At 43.9% G+C, this 19,566-nt stretch overlaps 1 protein-coding gene and 1 long non-coding RNA gene across 6 annotated transcripts; both read right to left on the bottom strand.

The window, feature by feature from the left end:
• Positions 1-2,303: 2,303 nt before the first annotated feature.
• Positions 2,304-17,955, bottom strand: LOC144207313 (storkhead-box protein 2-like). 5 transcript variants are annotated; one of them, XM_077732716.1, is made up of 5 exons: positions 17,010-17,098; positions 16,777-16,822; positions 9,781-9,933; positions 4,806-7,158; positions 2,304-4,704 (listed from the first exon to the last, which is right to left on the bottom strand). In XM_077732716.1, the coding sequence occupies exons 3-5, from the start codon at positions 9,911-9,913 to the stop codon at positions 4,500-4,502; spliced, it is 2,691 nt and encodes an 896-aa protein (XP_077588842.1). In that variant the 5' UTR covers positions 9,914-9,933; positions 16,777-16,822; positions 17,010-17,098; the 3' UTR covers positions 2,304-4,499. The 5 variants fall into 5 exon arrangements, with proteins under 5 accessions (XP_077588842.1, XP_077588837.1, XP_077588839.1 ...); XM_077732711.1 differs by lacking the exon at positions 16,777-16,822 and having other exon boundaries at positions 17,010-17,955; XM_077732713.1 differs by lacking the exons at positions 16,777-16,822; positions 17,010-17,098 and adding an exon at positions 14,588-16,717.
• A 539-nt stretch (positions 17,956-18,494) lies between these two features.
• Positions 18,495-18,935, bottom strand: LOC144207575 (uncharacterized). The gene is made up of 2 exons (XR_013328710.1): positions 18,753-18,935; positions 18,495-18,649 (listed from the first exon to the last, which is right to left on the bottom strand). It is a non-coding gene; the product is annotated as an uncharacterized LOC144207575 (long non-coding RNA).
• Between the last annotated feature and the right edge of the window lie 631 nt (positions 18,936-19,566).

The following is a 19,566-nucleotide window of genomic DNA, read 5'->3' as shown; positions in this document are numbered from 1 at the left end:
GCGCCACCATTGACAGACAATGAGTGTCACAGCTCACTAATTTTGAAGCCAAAACGCCACACAAAGTAACCAAACATCATTATTTTTATTATCTTAAAAAGTAACACAATTCCCATAGGGTATCACGTACACTACAACAATGGTAACACCAGTATACTAACACCAAAGGGACTTTCAGATATTATAGACATTTGATATTTTTTTAAATCCCTCTTTTTATTGTTTAAATTAGTTGACTAGGCATGACAGATAAACATCATTTACAGGTATGTCACCATTTGAAGCAATGTTATTGTTGAACCTCAAGTTTCAGAACCCACTGCCGATGTTAAGGGAAGACATTTCATAGACTGTCAGTGTAGAAAAGCAATGGAAGGTTGAATTGGATATGACTGATAGAGTAGAAGAAGGAGAAATCCGTACTAGGGACTACAAGTCAGAGCTCACAAGTGGTCTGGGAAGGCCCCCAATCCGTAACTCAGTGGTCAATCCTAGATTAGTGGTATAATAAAGGCGGATTTTAGTTTTCTAGAGAGGGCATCTTAGAACACTCGATCGGTATTTTAGAATGGAAACTAGACCGTGACTGTGTCAAATTGAAAGAGTTGGGACCCAAACATTTGTTAGGTGTACGGCTGATACGTGTTTTTTCTGGAGAGGTAGACTCGGAACTGGAGTCCGATGGCAATTAGGCCGGAAGAATGATTGATCTAGTGCAGGGGTGTCAAAATTGTTTGGTTGGTGAGCCACGTTCAAATGAACTAGATCAGGCAATTTTCATTTTTGTGCCTAAAAAGCTGACTTAATGACCAACGTCCAATCTGTTTCCGCAGCTTCGACACCCCTGGCTAGCATTTTGGGCTGAAGAAGAGACAGCTTTAAGAGTACATGACGATAGCATATGCTTGAATACTGAATACACAAGTTTCCAACCAAAACATATTGCCGTGCTCCAATGAGGGGAACCCACATCCAAGTCGGACCGATCTTGAGTTTTGGCCTACTACATCTCCGCCAAGCAGTAGATATCAGTTTGTCCCGTCACGTACAGGCGTACAACCTTGATCCTCAGCTTGACGAGTCATAAAACCAGTTAGAATAGCGTATAGTAGTCGTCAATGAAAATATCTGACCGAATTTCAACTTCTTTCATAGAGTAGTATGTCATTGAGAGCAAAAACGTATGAAAAAAAAAGACAAATGTCAGTACTCTGGTACAGAGAAGATAATAAAGCTGTAGTACACCATAAGTTCATTTCAATATATATATGTTAATATATATATATTGGGGTTTGGTGTTCTAGAGAGCTTTAAGTGGAACTTTACAATGTGCATATCCCCAATCTGAGAGATATTTCCCCGTGCCTCTTTGCACTGGGCTCACGCGCTTATTAGCAGCTACGCACGGACGGATATTCAACCAAGGTAAATAAAAGGTCAGGGAGTCCAGCACTTGGATGTGTACGAGTGTGTAGTATGTACCGTAGCGTGTGTACTGTATGTGCAGACATTCACAGGCCAGAGGCTGATGACGGCGCGATCGTGGAAAGGATGGGCTGCGTTTTTGCCGTTGTGGAGGTAGTTGAAAGGAGCTCGGGGGACGACCACGTCGAGATGGCTGCATAAGGGAGGGATCTCCGACCGGGGACAGACCCCGTAGCACCGCCGGATTTTGCCTTCCGATTGGTTTCAGCCCAGCCTTTAAAAGTGTAACTCGACTGCCACGCAAACAAGTCGACGTGTCCTCCCGCTCGGCCTTGTGTTAAACTTCTTCGATGGGATACGCCGTGTGGTCGGCCTTGGGATGGACGTGAGTTTGTCACAAAGAGGCTGAGTACTAGATTTGAACCCTGTCGGATTAGAAATATGACCAAAATGCCTTCAAAGCACGGGTGAGCTTGTCCTAGGAATGGACGGGTTTAAAACTTCTTCAAGTTGATATTTAGGAATGTTTCATTGGCTATGAAAAAATACTGAAATGAAGAAGAATGAAATTGGCAAACCTGCTACGTGAGCGACACTTGAATGGATTCGTTTTGGCCAGCCGACCCCAAAATGCAAACGGACATTCAAAATACCAGCACAACTGCTCATTTTTGCATTCAAACCCAGAACTGTGATTTGTTCATACTCTCATGCCATGTCATGAACTTGCAACTTGGAGCAAGTTATGTTCACAAAAGACAGAATTACTGGTCATGTCCACTGAATGCCTCCACAATCATTACAAGTGTGCTGACAGCTTCATTTTCTTAGTTAATTTGGCGCTTTGCATTTTTAGGCCAATACAAATGAAGAATTACAAATCCAAACAAAACACTTGTTTTTGCTCCCTTTTTTATGAGCTGGTGTCAAAGCTCAACATACAAGGTTGTTTTGTGTTGATCTTTTGGTGACAGGCCAATCAAATGTTTTTGTGGAATAATTAGCGCTAGGTCATTTCCATCAAATACTGTTCCCAAATAAGTCCTAATCTGTTAGTGAGCATTATTCCTTTTTCGAGATGATCCATCGGACATTTCACATGCAGCCATGGTCCTACAGATGTGCCTTTTTGCAGTTTTTATTGCAGGGGTTTGCCTTAAAACACATCTACTTCACGTAGATTTAATCATGTTAGTGATGGCGTTCTATGGAATGTTGTGCTACTCCTCTCAAATGGACCAATTTGGCCAGCAAGAATTGTTTTTCAATCCTTTGTACGCCAATCCAGATCATCACAAAAGTCTTCAATGGGTGACATGGCCATGCCAAAAACTGGCGATTTGTTATTACACTGAGACATGAGGTGATGGCTGTGGACAAATGACAGAAGAAAGGGCCTTAGAATCGTATCAAGGTATGTCTGTGCAATGGGTAAAATGCTAATTGTGTTTGCTGCTAACAATCCAAACCCCTTGGATGGGGTATTGGATCAGTAAGTTGGAGACCCCAAACGAGGGCGTGGGGCATGTCGATGAGCTTTCCTGAGAAATTCTTGTGAAATTCTTTGGTTGTGCAAAGTGATTGTTGCAGCAGTTGTCTGGGTGGCTGATCTCCATTGATTTTGAAGGTGAACATGCTGCCTGCCAATGGAAGTTGTGGGCAGATGTGGTTGCCAGGCCAAGTTGAATGTCTGAAAAAGCCTTAGAAGATGGCTTTGGCTAAAGAAAGGAACATTCTATTCCTAGGCATTCTGGAGATATGCTTCCTCAAATCATTTCTATATTTGATTGTTTTCGGTGGGATAAAACTTTTCACTTAAAAGTGACCTTTTATCGCGGTCACCTGAGGGCACACATTAGATAGCACTAAGAGTGTGTGCAATCAGCATCTTGATATGAGATACTTGTGAGGTAGGATGGATCATCACCACAAAGGAGATTCTTACAAACAGATTTAGACCGATTTATAAATATTTAGGGGGAAAAAGCCAAACGTGTGTTGGAATGTTATTTTTGGAAGTTAAGCTCAGGAAAACGAAAGCAAAAAATAAGTATAGATCATGTTTGCCTTACAAACAACAGAGAACATTTGTCCTTGGTGTACCGATATTACTAGTACTTGAATTTCCAGGCCTCTAAAATGACCATCATATTTTTTGGGTGCTTGTACCAAAAGAAAGTTGCACACTTTAGGGAGACTTTAGGGGCAGTGGACATGATGAATAATTCTAGTTTGATTCCAAAAATCAAGCAAAGACATGGCAAGATCGTTCAGTCCATTTCAAAACCCCAAATGGAGATTCAAGAAATTTCAACATCTGCTTTCGAATGTTATAAAAGTGCCCTGGCATTGACCATTGAAGAATCCAACCAACTGTGAAAACACTCCATACTGATCCCATTTCACAGACTTCCATTGAGGGTATTGAACCAATTTCAAGCTTAACGTTACAATCTGCATACTTGAATTAAAAGCACGGTGTACACGTTCTATACTGTAAGTAATCCCAATCTCCCAAACCCCCCTTTTTGATCCATGTTGGCTATATTCAAGCAAAGTGATGAGAAAAAAAAGCGAGTATAGTTAGTAGAACCTCAGACCGTTGGGTGTGAAATTACACCATGGGACCGAGACCCCCAGTGGAGGAGCTGGAATGGGAGTAGGATTTCTATGACCTGAGATTCAATATTACTGATACACAACCATGTCCCGCACGTCACGCACCCAGCAAGTCACGCAAAGCGAATACATGCGCTCACGCAAAGTCGAACCCACGCAAGTGAAAGAACACAACAGCGGTGTGTAAACACAAGGCGATGAAAAGACATGGTTAGTCTGCCCGGCGAAATGGTGCATGCCCGTTTGTGTGTGGGGGTTTGGGTGGGTGGCTATGAAAGAGTAGTCTTCATGGTAGTCTAAATTCCTTTTGTTTGTACGTATTCTCGGCTATGGTTCCACAGTGGTCACGTGGCGGCACCACCGACCGACCGGTTCAGTCAATGTGACAGTCGGCGCGTTTAACAGTCCATTGGGTCGGACGGACGGACCTCCTCTGGTCCTTCATCGCTGGGCCTCTAGACGCTGGTGATTGATGCAAGGCAGGTGTTAGGCTTTTGGAGTTTCTCCGGTTGGCTGCCAGCTGGTTCTGGGATGGCGCGGAATGAGAAGGGGGGACCGTTGCTATTGGCAATACCCAAGTGGCCGGGACTCAGGGCTAAATTCTGCCGACGATTACTCTCCACGATGGACGAGGTGTTGGACGCCAGGCTCTCTCTTGTTCTGCAAACAGAAAAAGTCTCAGAAAGTGTGCACCAATCAAAAACCCTTTGGACTCGTTTAAACAGATATGGCCACCTGTCAAACGCCGGCCGGCCTTTTACCTGGGTGAGTTGAAACCACTATCAACAGTGACGGAGCTGGAGTCCATACTGTCGAGTCTTGCAGAATGCGCCGACTGCTGAATCTGACCGGGTTCTGGAAGGTTCTCTTTCGATCCCGGGAAAGTGAGGGTTCTTTCAAACCTCCTCTGCAGATCCCGTTCCTTCTCTCTCTCCAACAGCCACTGCATGGTGCCTGCTCCGCCTCCTCCCATCCCGACGACGCCGCCTCCACTTTTGCCGTCCTCCCCCGTACTCTTGGTCCCTCCCTCCTCGAGTTCGTCGTCGTCCGAAACGTTGTAATAGTCAAAGGAAGCCTCGGCGGCGCCGGTGGTGGTGGGTTCCATCCCCTGCATGAGAGCGGAGGGAGCGGCGACCAGAGGTTTGGGAGCGTCAAAGGCCTCCTGGGAATCAAGTGCGTCGCAGGATGAAGACAGGGCGGAGGAGGCCAGCACTGGGGTTTTCCTCAGAGAACTGTATCCCGGCAAAGGAAGGCTAGGAGGTGGTTTGAAAAGGGTATCTTTACTAAAGATCTCCTTGCGTTTTTCTTGAGCGCAGGGGGCACGCGCATTGGAAACGGGGGCATCTGGCATGGAGAGAGGTATTGGAGGCAGGCTGCCCCCTTTAGGTCCCACTTTTGAAAAGTCCTCCTTCAACTCTTGAGGATGTGGCGTTTGTCTTTCTGCTTGCCTGTCGGCGCAGCCCAATTTCAACCCATCTTGGCTACTTCTGCCAAGAGTTCCCAGTGGGCTCGGGGCCGCCAAGATGGCCTCGGAAGAACCGGAGCACTGGAAGTAGCCGTCGGGGGGGACAGAGTTGTGCTGTGGTTTGGGCGAGTAGGCCGGCAGGCTGTCCCGGCTCTTGCATTTCTCTAGGCTCCTGCCCCCGTCCAACACCAGCGATTCCCCGGGCATCTTAGCCAATGGGGGAGTGACGTGCGGGTAGTGGCAAGAGCCCTGGTTGGCTCGTAACGTGCCGTCGTCGGTGTAGTAGCGACTTCGCTCGTCGTAGTAACTGGGCGGTCCTATCAAGCCGGCTCCCAGAGGTCCTTTGGAGTTTTCCATGGATCTGGAACGCTCCTTGGCTTTGTCGCTGCGTTCATTCCTAGACTTCCTCTCCTGCGTGTGCGAGTGGGAACGGTGGACTTTGGAGTGGTGCGACGACGGGCCGTGACACGGCTCGGGGAAAGGCATTTCTGTCCGTCGTTTGGCCAACTCTCCGGACACGTCCCATTCCGGGGTGACCGGGAGATGGGACGAGTCCAGGATGTTGGGGTTGCTGTGTGCCAGGTGGAGGCGCGTCCGTTGGCGCTCCATGGCCAGGGCGTGTTCCCTCGGCGATCGAGCCAGCGACGAGGAGTACGCTCGGTAGTCCCTGTCGGCCACTTCCAAATGGGAACTCTCGCCATGTTCGCCCCGGGACGCCCTCGTCTTACTGTGCGAGCGGCTGAGCTTGGCCTGAGAGGGCTTCCTGTGCCTGCCCCCGCTTCTCCTACTCCTGGAGCTGTGGTTGGCCGACGAGGCTTTGCTCCTTTGCGCCCGCTCCTCTTCCAGGCGCTTCATGACCGCCGTGTGCCGGGCAAGGTTCTCCACCGTCAGATCGGGGTTAATCCTGCGAATGATCTCCATCTCTACGTGGCGCGGGAGCTGGCTGGGCGCCTCCTCGTCACGAAGAGGCCACTCCTCGGGGGGGAACTGTGCCGAGAAGGTGGCCAGCTGCTTGGTCTTGTCTTTCTTAAAGCTGAGACGAAACAGCTTCAAGCCAAACTTGCGGCCCGCCGTCCCGCTTCCAGCTTGCTTTTCCAGCTCGCCACTTCCTCCTCCTCCGCCGCCACGATGTTTTGTGAGCGTGTCCGTCTTGAAGGGGAACCCGAGGGTGCTGCGGCTCTTTTCGGTGGTGGCGGCCGCCGGCTGGGGAGGCGAGTGCGGCGAGTGCGGGGACGAATAGGCCTCCCGGTGGTCTTTGGGGGATCGGAGCTGCAGGGTAGTGTGGTGACTGGGGGGGTCGTCTCCACGGTAGGTGTTATTAAAAAAGGAATCCACGCCTCCGCCACCCACGCTGTGGTTCTGGTTGGATTTGGGGTGACTTCGATCTCTCACCCCGCCAGAAGTGGATGGCGTGATGGTGCCGGAGAGAGGAGAGGTGCACTGCGTCTGCTGATTCTGATGTTGGTGGCGGTCAGCGGCTCGCTCGTCCAAGTGGTACCACTTGGAGCCCGTTCGGATTAGGCTCGGAGTGATGAAGTAGGTTTGAGGAGTAACGATAAAATATCCGTCGGGTGTTGGGAATATCTTGCGTTCACGGACTAGCATGTTTAAGGTGTGGTGCAGGACCTCCTCTGTGGGTGTGGGAACACCTGAAAAACAGTTGGGAACCAGACTCAGTTGTGCCGCCAATCAAGGGTGAAACGGGGAAACAGGGCATACGTTCTTCATTGAGAGCAGAAAATAGAGCACAATTGTGACATTAATTAACACAGTATGTCCTTCCAAAGTTGATGAAAGGCTCGGATGAGAAAAGTGGTCTGGGGGGCCGCCAAGAGGCCCACAGCAACACTGAATGAGCTGCAGGAATTTTCTGGCAACGACTGGCTATTGAGTGCATGTCACAGCCATCTCGTGTAGTTGTCTCTGAGCTATGGTCTAAAATGGCAAAACGGAAGTATTATTTTCCTTAAAAATTTGGAAGAAAAACCTTGACATTTCCAAAATGGAAGGTCCCCAACAAAACTGAAAACAAGTTGATTTATATTGATTTGAACTTTGAAACATATCATTTAAAAAAGGGTGGTTGCATGCAAATTAAACTTGTTTTAAGCTTTTACTCAAAATCTATGGCAACTAAAAAAAATAAGAATAAGTCATGCACCAATAGATGATAGCCCATGCTGTCCCTACAGTAGGGGTCAAGTCCTAAAACCTCCTCTATTCTACTTCTTTGTCTCTTGCTCCATCTCGCTAAATCAGTCTGGTATTACTGGCACTTACATCACAGCGGCTTCTTGGCCCAAGCAGGGTGATGCAACTTGATGCACATAGATAATCTAATATGCAAGTGGTATGCAAGTGGCTGCGTGATGGCTCCTATTTAACCTAAACACAACAAAACACAAGGCACTTGCAATCGGCCGCTTAACCGACATATGTTGAAAGCTTTGATGAATTGTGGGATTCTGGCATTTTGCATCACTGCTAAATGCTGAAAAGTCGGATTCATTTTTAACATTTGTTCGTTTGAATAACTCATTTTAATGATGCTTTCAAATTTTCAAGTCAATTGAAAATTTAATTTGAGACGAATGCCAAGTAAGGCTTTATTCATTATTATAACTTTTTTAGATATATTTGGAATTTTATATATTATTTATTATCTTTAACAAAAGAAATGACTGAATGTTAAGACCAACTGTATGTATACATGTGCATATATGTGTATGTATGTATATTTATATTTAATTATATATATATATATATATATATATATATATATATATATATATATATATATATATATATATATATATATATATATATATATGTATATGTATGTATATGTATATTCCTATATATGTATATATGTGTGTATATATATGTGTATATATGTGTGTGTATATATATATATATATATATATATATATATATATATATATATATATATATATATATATATATTTCAGCAACACACTTATTTATTTATTAACTTATTTATTACCACTTTGGTTATGTCTAAAATGTATTTTCCTGTGTCTGTATTCTCACCCGCTTACTACTTACTGTGACAGTGAAATTTCCCGAATATGGGATGAATAAAGTAATCTAATCTAATCTAAGAAGTGGTCTCTCTTTGTCTGACTGCATTCAGCTCTGCATGCCATAAATCCAGTGATTGGATGCCTTTCCTCCTCAATGTCCCTGAGATGAGTAGGCAAGCATGGAGGAAACATGAAGTGGGTAGATACTTACATAATAAAGCTCAGTGGAACGTCACATTGTCACCGATTACAAATTTGCTCATTTCCCAAACGCATTTGATTAACAAAAAATGAGCAATTGGAATCAAATCACAAACCACATATCGTAGATGATTCTTGGAGCTTGCCTTTAAATATCCTATAAATGCTAAATATCATGTTTTGAAATGGTAAAATCCCTCTGATTTAAAAATATCAAAATCAATTATTTTCTGTTGCACACCCTCGCCCAAGAAATTGAAACATTTTGCCAAGTATACCATTATTTTAAATACAATTCCAAGTACACTTCTCCATGAGCCTGAACAAACTAACGCGGGGCACGCTAGCGCTATCCACCCAAGGGGGCCCGTCACACTATTTGAGAATCACTGGTCTAAACAACAATTAAATAGGATCAAATGACATTTGCCAGACAGCCGTGTGTCTGTGTGCCTTTTTGTGTTGCCTTTCATTACGTCATCCAAATACAGTTGCTTTGGCAACATGATGCAAGTTCACTAAGGAGGGAAACCCGGCGCCAACTGACGCGCATGAACATGTGTCTGTGCTATTGTTTCAGTCTGTGGGCATATTTGTCACTGTGTACAGTGCCGAGAATTGCGGAAAATGGTTGCTTCGGCTCGATTTAGCTTTCAAGATTCAACGAATACGATCAATTCAATCAATTACATAAACATATGTATTGATTCAGTACTTTTTTTCATTTTTTTTTTAAAGGGGGATAGTTTAAGTACGACTTTGAAGGTATACTTCAAGAATTTGACTTTAAAATGATGATATTTTGGAGAATATTCTATTTCTGATTCGGATTAACAGCAAACAATATTTAAGCCATTGTTGCTTTCCACAATAAAGCTGCAATGTAAACAGAGTGAAACTGACAGCTTGAAATGGAAACAGAAACTGCAATGTGTTGTCAAATGTAACTTACCACTTTGGAAAACAAAAAACAAATTGACATTCCTTATTAATTATCGAGATATTGGATCGTCATCATTTTCCTACCTGGAAAACATGTTTGGAGGTGTTCCGTTAGAGCCTCGTGGGTGACAGGCTTATGTGCAGAGTTCATAGCAGAGATAGCCAATACCAATACTTCTCCCAGAGGGATGAACTGGGATTGGCTGATAGGGGACATACTGATGGGAGACACATCACCTGTGAAGAGAGAAGCCATTATAATGAATATACGCCATTACTAGTACTAAAGTGTCTATATACACAAGGACTGGTTGATGATTAAGTCCAAGTTAACCATTGATGTATCGGGGAAACTGGCTAGCTGACTAGAAACAAACAAATTCAAATGACCATGTTGAAATGGCCTCCTCACATAAGCAAAAAGACCATTATGAAATGCTCATAGGCTGTAAATTGAGACGTGGTCAGACATTTTAAGCCGGCATAGTTAAAGAGGCTACTGCTACTGACCAACACCCCACAGCTGCCATACGGTGACAGCTGCCATGCTCCATCATTAAATGTCCTGAGAGTGGCATGAATCATAACCTATATTTAGTCATTAAATGGTGCACAAGGTCTTCTTTTTCTTCAAAAAATTAAAAGCGTCCTTCTGTGTCAGTTGACCCAAGCCCGGCCGGCATCTCCAGTTTGGATGAAATCTGCAGAATTGATGCTTGCGATTGAGCTTAAATGTTAAATATCAGCATAATTGGTCGAGTAATATGACGGCTTGAACTTTTGACAAATTCTAAATGTACATATCTCGGCGACCCTTCGTCTTAGCAATTTTAGTGTATTTGAACTGGAAAAAAATGCCTATGTGACCTATCTCAATGTTTCGGCGTGTAAATTTTCTGTGACGTGACCTTCCGTCTTCCCTTTTTTTCTTTTCTTTTGGCAATGACACAAGCTACTTTCTGCAATCACAGCTCCACCACGGAAACAATTTTGATGTCGTGGCCAGACTCTTGATGACCACAAGTCCAAATGTTTGCCTGTTTAGAACAAGGCCATGACTCAGCAGTGAAATGAGGAGAGAAAAAAAATCACAACACTTTGTTACCAGTCTGAACTGAGGTAAGACAATTCAATCAAGCATGACCACTGACCCAAGACCCCGGAAGACTTTTGTACGTTACTCCACCAACAAGAAAGTAGTAACATTTGACCATACAACAAAGCACCTAAACACAACATGACAAGTGTAAAGAATAATCCCTCTAAATAGTTAGTTAATATAGCCATAGGGATAGGATGGCAGCGGACGTTTGCCGCCAACGTACCTCGTCCCAAAGGATTGGACTTCAATCACAACGAGTGGCAGTGAATGACTTCAAATCCACTGCAGATAAAGAAGAGGCTTTTTTCGGCGTAGTGGCCGTTAGCTGGCAGCCCTGCGTTCTCCATTTTTACTACAATGCCCCCCCTCCCCAAAAAAATGTGTCTGAGACCGAGCGAGAGAACCCGCTTGTCGGAAAATGGAGGTTATTAGAGAAAAGAAGACATACGGGGGGGAGTTGTAATAAGAGCGATGCTGTCTAGTGAAAACCAGGGCAATTCTGTGAGTCAAAGTAGTGAGGATAAAGAACGCTAAAAGCAGGATGGGGGCGCATTGATCGTCCATGTCTCTCTCACTGCAGTGGTAGTAAACAATCAGCCGGCCTCCTTTGTCCACAGCACTAAACCACACCCCCTCCTTTTGTCATGCTCTCCCTCCCTCCACCTCTCTCCATTCATTTATATCATTCCCCATCTTGCAATTTGTCCTACTTTTTCCGCCAACATGTAACTGGCGTCTGTCGGGGCCGTCTATCCTTCCTATTTTCCTCACTCCGTCTTACTCGCTGTGCACGGCTGTGATGCTAAGCTATGTTCCCCAGGCCAACTCGCCGATGCTAAGATGCTGGCTAAAAAAAGATACCCCCAAAAAAAGCACACATTGCCATGAAACCAGGAGACGGCCACATACCTCGGTTAATCGCTATCCACCCGACGCTTTAAAATCAGTTACCTCTGATGGTACTACAGTCCTCACACACACTCACTCACACACACACACACACACACATACACAAACACACAGTGCCTCATGCCCCTGTCACACGGGCAAATACACACCGCTACTCCCCCGCCCCTAGCAAACACAGGCTTGTTACATCCTCCACTGTTCTCACTGGTACCCTCCCCTATTTTCCCACACACATAAATGAGCACTCAGTCAAGTGCTACCCACAATCCACCGCGCCACACAAAGACAAGGGGGTGTGACCAATCACACACTGCCTCAGTCTGCAACCCCCCCACCCCCCTTTCAATGTGTAATGCTCACTGACATACAAGCTAGTGGGCGGGCTGCTGAGAAGGTTGCCATGACAATGCATCCCAAGTTGCTCTTTCTTGCCATCCATCGCTCATACGTTCACACACGCAAGCAGGCAGGCAGGCACACACGCATATGAAGTATTTTCCGTTTTTAGAGCTCGCAAAAGCGATGTGGAGCGAGCAAAAGCTGGGTAAAAGCCAGTGTTGCAGTACTGCAGCTGGGTTCTGGTGTGACCCAATTTGAAGCACTATGCCTACTGGATGTCGGTGTCCTACATACAAATACGTACACCAAATTTTGGTGGGGCTTGGAAACAGTTGCATAATAAATAGTTCATTTATAAATATTAATAATGTGGCTTCTCGCTCTCAAGGCTGCTCTGTTATTTGGTGTAAGTAGTGAAAAAATGCTGATTGCAGATTTTTTTTAAAGTGCATTACAGATAAGAATTCCTATTATTTTGAATTAGATTAATGCAAACAGCCACACTTGTTTTGATATTTAGTTTCTTGTTTGGTGTGAGGTTGGTTTTGGTTTTAATGGTACGTAGTTGACTATCGTGTATTAAGTGAGGTGTTATTTACTTTAGGTGTCACTTAAGATTGTATTTTTCCTCCATAAACTTGATTCCATACCATGTAAAAAAAAAAGGTCCCAAAAACAAGCAAAACAAACTATTTAGAAGTAAAATCTCCATATTTGTGTCGTACGTATACACTGATGTGTTAGCAATACACTTCCAGTTGCACACTGTAAAAACTATATAAATTAGCCCCACATTATTTCCCAAAGCTTAGTTCTGGAATACATTTGAGTTGGAGTGTTAGGTTCATACAGTTCATACAATACAGAATAAACCCAACATGGAGTTTAAATTTATTTTTGGCTTGGAGATGATTGGCCAAGAGGTTCACAGACGGGATTTTAGGTAGAAATCAATGGTATTGAGTTCCAGGTGTTAAGAAAGAAGGTGCTTTGGCTAAATTTAACACTTTGACGGGAACTACACAGTCACCTCTAGAGCCAGCCTGTGTTAATGTGTTGGAATCTTTTGGATACAAAGCATAGTGTTGGAAGATTTTGTGTAAACTAAGGTGGCATCTGCATATTTAACAGTATTTTCCCAGTTCAGGCATTTTTCTAATATCTGACAGTGGTATTTCTGTCCAAATACTTTGAAAACTTGCTTATAAATGTTTTCCATTTACTGTGAGGAATACAAGTACACATTTAAAAAAAAGTATTCATTGTACTCATTTGTGAAGCATGATGATGGTATCTCAGTTGCAACAAAGCTATTGTGAAAAGAATGGTGTTATTTGGAAATGTGTGGGTAAACGGAAGGAAAAGTCAGAGCACACTATGGAGCTTATCTGCCCTTGTTTGTCACTGGACAATACATGCTATTGTTACATGCTTAAGACTGAGCATACGTGCACCATTCAGCTGTTTACTACTCACAATCCAGATAACCAAGCTAAAGTGTGATGCCGTTAGATTGTGGAGTCAATGTTATTGAACTATTAGCAGTTATCATCAAGTTGTGGACTCTCATATAAAATAGGACAAGTCTGCAGATTAGTCAGAAACTGTTCCAATATGGGATTTGATGGAGTGAATGTATGTAAATTTGGAGGGACTTAAAGCTAACAATCGGAGTTCCCCTGCAGTGCGCTGCTAGTCTTCATTCAAAGTCTTAACAATTCAGCCATTCATGGGTAACTATGAGACTAATAAAGGCTCTGTGAGCATGCTTATGAATGCTTGTGAATACATTCAAATGATAATAGTGCATTCCAGACTGAAACACAATGGCCGCCCCGTCGCTCCAACCTACCAAAATTGCATTATTAGTTGACCCAAATGAAGATACGGCTATTGTTCTTACTTATTTAAACACCACATGTCAAACGTAAAACATTGATAAGATTACCAGACATATCTAAAATGTGAACAGTGGTTTGATTCTTAAAACTGTAGAAACAACAACTAAAAAGAGCCTTCGTTGAGCAGGTAATCACGTCATTTGTGATCACGACATTCGGCAAATGGAAGCAACCACATCAGTGTAACGCATCAGAGGAGCTGGATTGTATCCATGGTAACAATTACCATCAGGGATGGAGGGCTAAAGTGTTCTCCTAAAGTTCCTGGTATCTGAGTGATGATTCATTTTGAATAGCAACTTAAGAGCTAATCAGGAATAATGAGCGTCCATAACTCTCTAGAAATTCTGTCAAGCCAAATCAGACTCTCCAAAGCTGCCAAACGTCAAAAATCTTATTTCATAAGGGGCAAAAACAATTTTTAATAATATCATCAAACCAACTATGCCTAACTTTCTGGTTTTGTGAACGTAGTAGCAAAGGGTTCAAAATGAATCGTCAAGGTGTGTGAAAATGGTGAGCCAAAAGCAAAATTTATTTTTTCACGAAAATGGCTGAAAACTGAAAACATTGCTTGTTTTTTTTCTTGAATTTTCCCAGTTTTGACAGCTCTAACTTAGTGGTAACCTGTGCACAGTACCTGCGTGAATGTAAGCAGGTGGACTCTGACACAAATAGTGTGCAGGATAGTGGTTCTTCTTTCTGTGTTTGCGGATTCTGTAGTCCTTCTCGCTGTGAGAGCGTCGACTCCTGTGAGGCTCGGCGCAGGTCGCCGTGGACAGAAAGCGTTCGGACATTTCCGAGCTGGGCCATGCCCGCCTCAATGTGCTGCTTTGGCTCTTCTTCATCTTCAGCACCCAGAAAAAAACGGGTGGAACAGGTGGAGTCAAAGCAACCCAGATGGATCTTGGGGCCAGTTATAAGACTCGAAGCTACCCCTCTGCGGGTTATCACGTGAATTCCATTCTGGAGAAACTCTTACTTCAAGTCATTTAATGAAAATCAAACTAGCACCCAAAAAAACAACAACAAAATACATTCATGGTCATGTCGCCCAAAGGAATCATCAGATTTGATGATGAAAGGAATGCAGTAACATTCCCAGTTTTGATGCTTTTTCCCAGGTCAGAATAAAAAAATGTAAGCCCTCAAAGCAGGTTTATTAAGATAGCCATTTTTTTCCTCCTGGATAAAAATAGTGCAGAGGGGAGGAGAATCCGCTTTAGATTTAGGCAATCTGGTCCAAAACTGTAAGGGGAAGTCTAGGAGCAACGTTGGAGTGGGTCAAATCCAATCCTATGGTAAGGAGAGCTGTTGTATATCACAAAAACACCCTGCCCGAAGAAGGAAAGGCGGGAGGGCGCGTTAATACAAAAGAAAGCAAGTGGAGGGAGGATGGCAAACCCCAAAAAACATCCACGGGAAAAATAATACGCTCCTCTCTTCAACAGCGATCCATCCACGTCGCTCCAAGAATCCATCATCGACGAATCGGGTGAAGAATGCTCTCGTACGTGACATCTTGAACGTAGGCTGGCGGACGTCTTGTAAACAACAAGGCAAAAAAATCCCTAGCATAATGTGAAAATGTAATGACGGGGTTAAATCGCCAACAGGGTGAAAACTGTCTCCACTTCTCTTTGTCTTCTTCCCTTCACCTCGCGCTTCAGTTTTCTTCCGCTTGCTCTCTCTTCTGCTTGTGTTCGGTGTTGCGGGAGAGGAGGGGCAGCGAGGGGGGGGTTGTATTGTGGTGAGCCCACCCCCTTTATTTTCCCCATTGCACAAACTGGGAGCTGCTGGCCATTCATAGAAAACGCACACACGCGCGAAGGCTGAATTGATGAGTCCGAACATGCGAGTCAGCGTGTCTGGAGTCTTATTGGGTGGGAACCATAGTTCCGGGAGCGAGCCAGCCAATCAGCTCAAGGCTCTTGGTGTGACTTTGAGTTACCCGCACATTGACCAAATGCTGCAACCCACACAGCAACACAGGCAATAGGCTGGTTTTGCCCCTTGTCATAATGCTGCGTGGGGCCAGACTGTTTTGGCTTTTACGTGATGACGGCAGACATATTTCGGTCAATCGGTCACGGTTTTACGCTAAACGTAAGGGACTGATAAAAAAATAAAATAGAGGAATGTTGGTTGAATGATGCAGAACAGAAGGAATGGATGGATGGATGGGTGGGTGACGAATATGGAGTAATGACCAGATAAATGTATCGTGGCCTTGTGTGACAAAGTAGCAAAACATTAGCATTACCTGCAGAGGGCAGTAAAAGTCTTAGTTTTTTTTAAGGAAGCTGAACCCGAGATGCTTAATGTCAGCACTAAAATTTGTCTTCCGAGTAGCAAGCTCAGATGACGGTCTTGTCCATTCCATCCATCCATTTTTTATGAAGCTTGATAAGGTTGCGGTTGGGATGAAGCCAATCGCAAGAGACTATGGATGGGGGGCATATTTCATTGGGGTCTGGATTGTACAATTAGGAAAAATAGTTTGATAGCTAATCAAATTAAATACTGTATAGATATTTTCAATTTGTACTTTCATGGCTGGCAAAACATGATAAGGTATTAATCAAGATACAATCTTATCAACTCACAGTGCTACATAACGTAAAAATTGTTTGAGGGGAAAACTGTGGCTCATACGAGTGAAAAAAATAGTATCAGCCACAGTTTTATTTTTTTTATTAGTTTGGCTATAGGAAACTATGAGGACTAAATTGGGAAACATTGACCTAACACTCAAGAACAGCTAAGAACAACTACAGTATTCCAAAAGTCACCTTGTAAAAACTCTGACCCAAATCCTATTGAACATACCAGTATGTAGAAGGAGCCAGAACAATTCACCAATGGAGCAAATGACCTGTTGACAGGTGCACAAGTCTTGTTCAGCAAAATTGTTCATTTTCAGCGATAGAATGAAAACAGCAACGTGAATTAAGGTACACAAAATAAATGGGGATGCTCTAATCATGGGAGTCCAATTGGCAATCCCAAAAGCAATGTGAGAGTGACATTTTTTTCTGGTAATGTGGCATGAGAGGACTTACCCAGGTATTTGATGGTGAATCCTCTGGGTGGGTTGAGCGACCTCCGCATCCATCCCTCCCTCAGGACCTCCAGGTGATCCTCCTTCCCCTGGATAAGCAGCACATGCTCGTCTATCCATCCGAGGAAGAAGGTATCAGACACGGCCTCGGTAATCCGTTGATTCCATACGTGATGCTGAGCGTTTTCCGCTTTGAAATCGGCAAATATCTCATAGCCGGTGTGATGTCTCGGCAACTGGTCGCTCTCCGACACCCCGGGCGTCCCGCTTGTACCGGGCGCACCGGTCACCCCGGTTGTCCCGGCCGCCGCCTCCCCAGCCCCGACCCTGGACAGCACGATGGCCAGAGAGTGGGGTGCGATCTGCAGGAAAGACTCCATGGTCGCCTAGCTGGCTACCCGATTCGGCGATCGCATTGCATTTACCCTCTTCTCGACCAAGTCCATATTAGCCAGCAGCAACCGCAACCACAAGTCCATTAGTAGCATCCAGCTAGCTAGCAAGCAAGCTAACCCCCGTTCCCTCCCCTTCTTACACATTCACGTCTCCCGACGGGTTTTTGCTACGATCTACCAAGGGGAATATTAACACGAGACTGACACGCAACACCGTCCGGTAAAATAAAGAGATGTCATTCGTGTTTTGGAAAAAAAATAACATGGTCGTCCCTTTGGAATACAGCTAGCCTGATGCTAGCGTATCATGATTTCACCCAGGCAACAGATGCGGCGACGGCGGCGACTCCCCCGCCCTCTCTTCTCGTCGCCAGGCAGCATCAAGTCCGGTTGGACGCCGGTACCTTTTCGGCAGCATTCACAGCGCAGGTGATGAGGCTTCTCCGCGTGAAGGGTTCGATTCCGCGCGATGCTCAAAAGCGTGGGTGGACGAGCACACGGGGAAGGTGCGGACCCGCCTCAGCCAGGTACGGACAGGCATTGCGAGAAGGTTGCGTCAAGAGGATGTTGACAGGAATGACCACTTTACCGTCGGTCGAATTTTCAAAGTAAGACAGTAACAGCGATGAATTGGATAGGGACGTATGGAACTAGCCATGGTACTTAAATACAATACCTAATAAACACCATGTTTTTTCCCCAAAATATGACTCTTCTTTTTTATTTTAAACCCATAATTTCAGGAAATCATTACACTGTTAATTCTACAAACTAAATTTTTTTAATATACTAATAGGATGATATAAAGTGCTTGTATAGATGACATTACTATAAACGATAGTTTCTCAAGTATTTAAGTATGTATTTGTCCTTTTTTTAATTTCATGTATGACAAAATATGAATAATCAATTATATATGTGGTTTATTTATTTCTATAAACTCCACAAAACAAACAGAAGCTGTCAGTGAGTTTAATTCCTTAATGTTTTTCATTGTCTTGGAAACTTAAAAACTAAACCTGTTTATAACTGGTAGTAGAAAGTGGGCAAAAAGTTAATGTTTGCAAAAAAAGACAACTCAAAATTCTCCATTCATAATTTGGAACAATGCATTTATTGTGATCTACATGTGAATATCAGCCCAATTTTCACATTAAATGACACTCGTGAGGGAACACGCCAGCAATGGATATGCCGCAATCAACACCAACCCTTGTGTGCCACCTTCACCTTCTTCTGATGCCTTCTATTGGTGAACAGAGAAAAAAAAGACAACAAAAATCAGGCTTTGAGATCCGAGCGTGTACTTCTCTGACCAAAAAGTGATATTTCAAGTAAGTAATACATACCTATTTTCCTTGCAGAGAATGCACTTGTTGGGGTATGTACGCCCATCACCGCCGCAGACTGGAGCCCATTCCCTTTTGCAAAATTTTCCAAAGCTCTCACACTCATCTTTGACACACTCTCCCTTGTATGCCACCTTCACGCTCCCATTGCCCCTGTTTTTGAAATGAAAAAAAAGGATATTTATTTACAGATGTATGTAAAAACAAAAAGGCAAATTTCGAGAGCATACGTGCCTATTTTGCTTGCGGAGATTGCAGTCATTGGGGTACGTACGTCCATCGGTGCCACAGACTGGATCATATTCCATGGTGCAAATCAATACATCGCACTCACCCTTGTGTTCCACCACCAGTTTCTTGTTATGGACTCTGTTGGTGAGCAAAGAAAAACAACATTAATTGACACTATTGCCTCCTAAATTCTGTCAATAAAGGAAGAAATGACCCTGAAGAAATGACCCCTATCCACTTAAGGTCATCATTTCATAATTGTGTTTTTTGTTCCAATTCCAGAGTTTTCTTCCGATCTCAATTGTTTTTGGACTTAACATGTATTTCTTATGTGTCAACATGTAGAGACAAAATAAAAAATGATACATGCCTATTTTCCTTGCAGAGAAAACACTCGTTGTCGTATGTAACTCCATCACTGGCGCAGACCGGCTCGTATTTCTTCAAGCAAAAATTCCCATATGCCTTGCAGGCATCAGCCTCGCACTCACCCTTGTGTTCCACCATCAGTTTCTTGTTATGGACTCTGTTGTTGAGCAAAAAAATATCACATTAATTAGTGCAATTGACACAAATATTGAAG

The sequence above is a fragment of the Stigmatopora nigra genome, chromosome 14 (genome assembly GCF_051989575.1).
Source record: "Stigmatopora nigra isolate UIUO_SnigA chromosome 14, RoL_Snig_1.1, whole genome shotgun sequence".
Classification (NCBI taxonomy): Eukaryota; Metazoa; Chordata; class Actinopteri; order Syngnathiformes; family Syngnathidae; genus Stigmatopora; species Stigmatopora nigra.
The sequence above is the reverse complement of the archived record's forward strand: the minus strand, read 5'-3'. Positions and strand labels throughout refer to the sequence as shown.

What these genes read in the sequence shown, in the direction of transcription:
- LOC144207313 (XM_077732711.1), bottom strand. Translation starts at nt 17,388, where the DNA reads ATGGAGTCTTTCCTGCAGATCGCACCCCACTCTCTGGCCATCGTGCTG. An exon ending in ATTCACCATCAAATACCTGG is followed by an intron (nt 9,934 to 17,009) that starts GTAAGTCCTCTC and finishes CTCTCTTCACAG; the next exon opens with GTGATGTGTCTCCCATCAGT. An exon ending in AGTGGTTTCAACTCACCCAG is followed by an intron (nt 4,705 to 4,805) that starts GTAAAAGGCCGG and finishes TTCTGTTTGCAG; the next exon opens with AACAAGAGAGAGCCTGGCGT.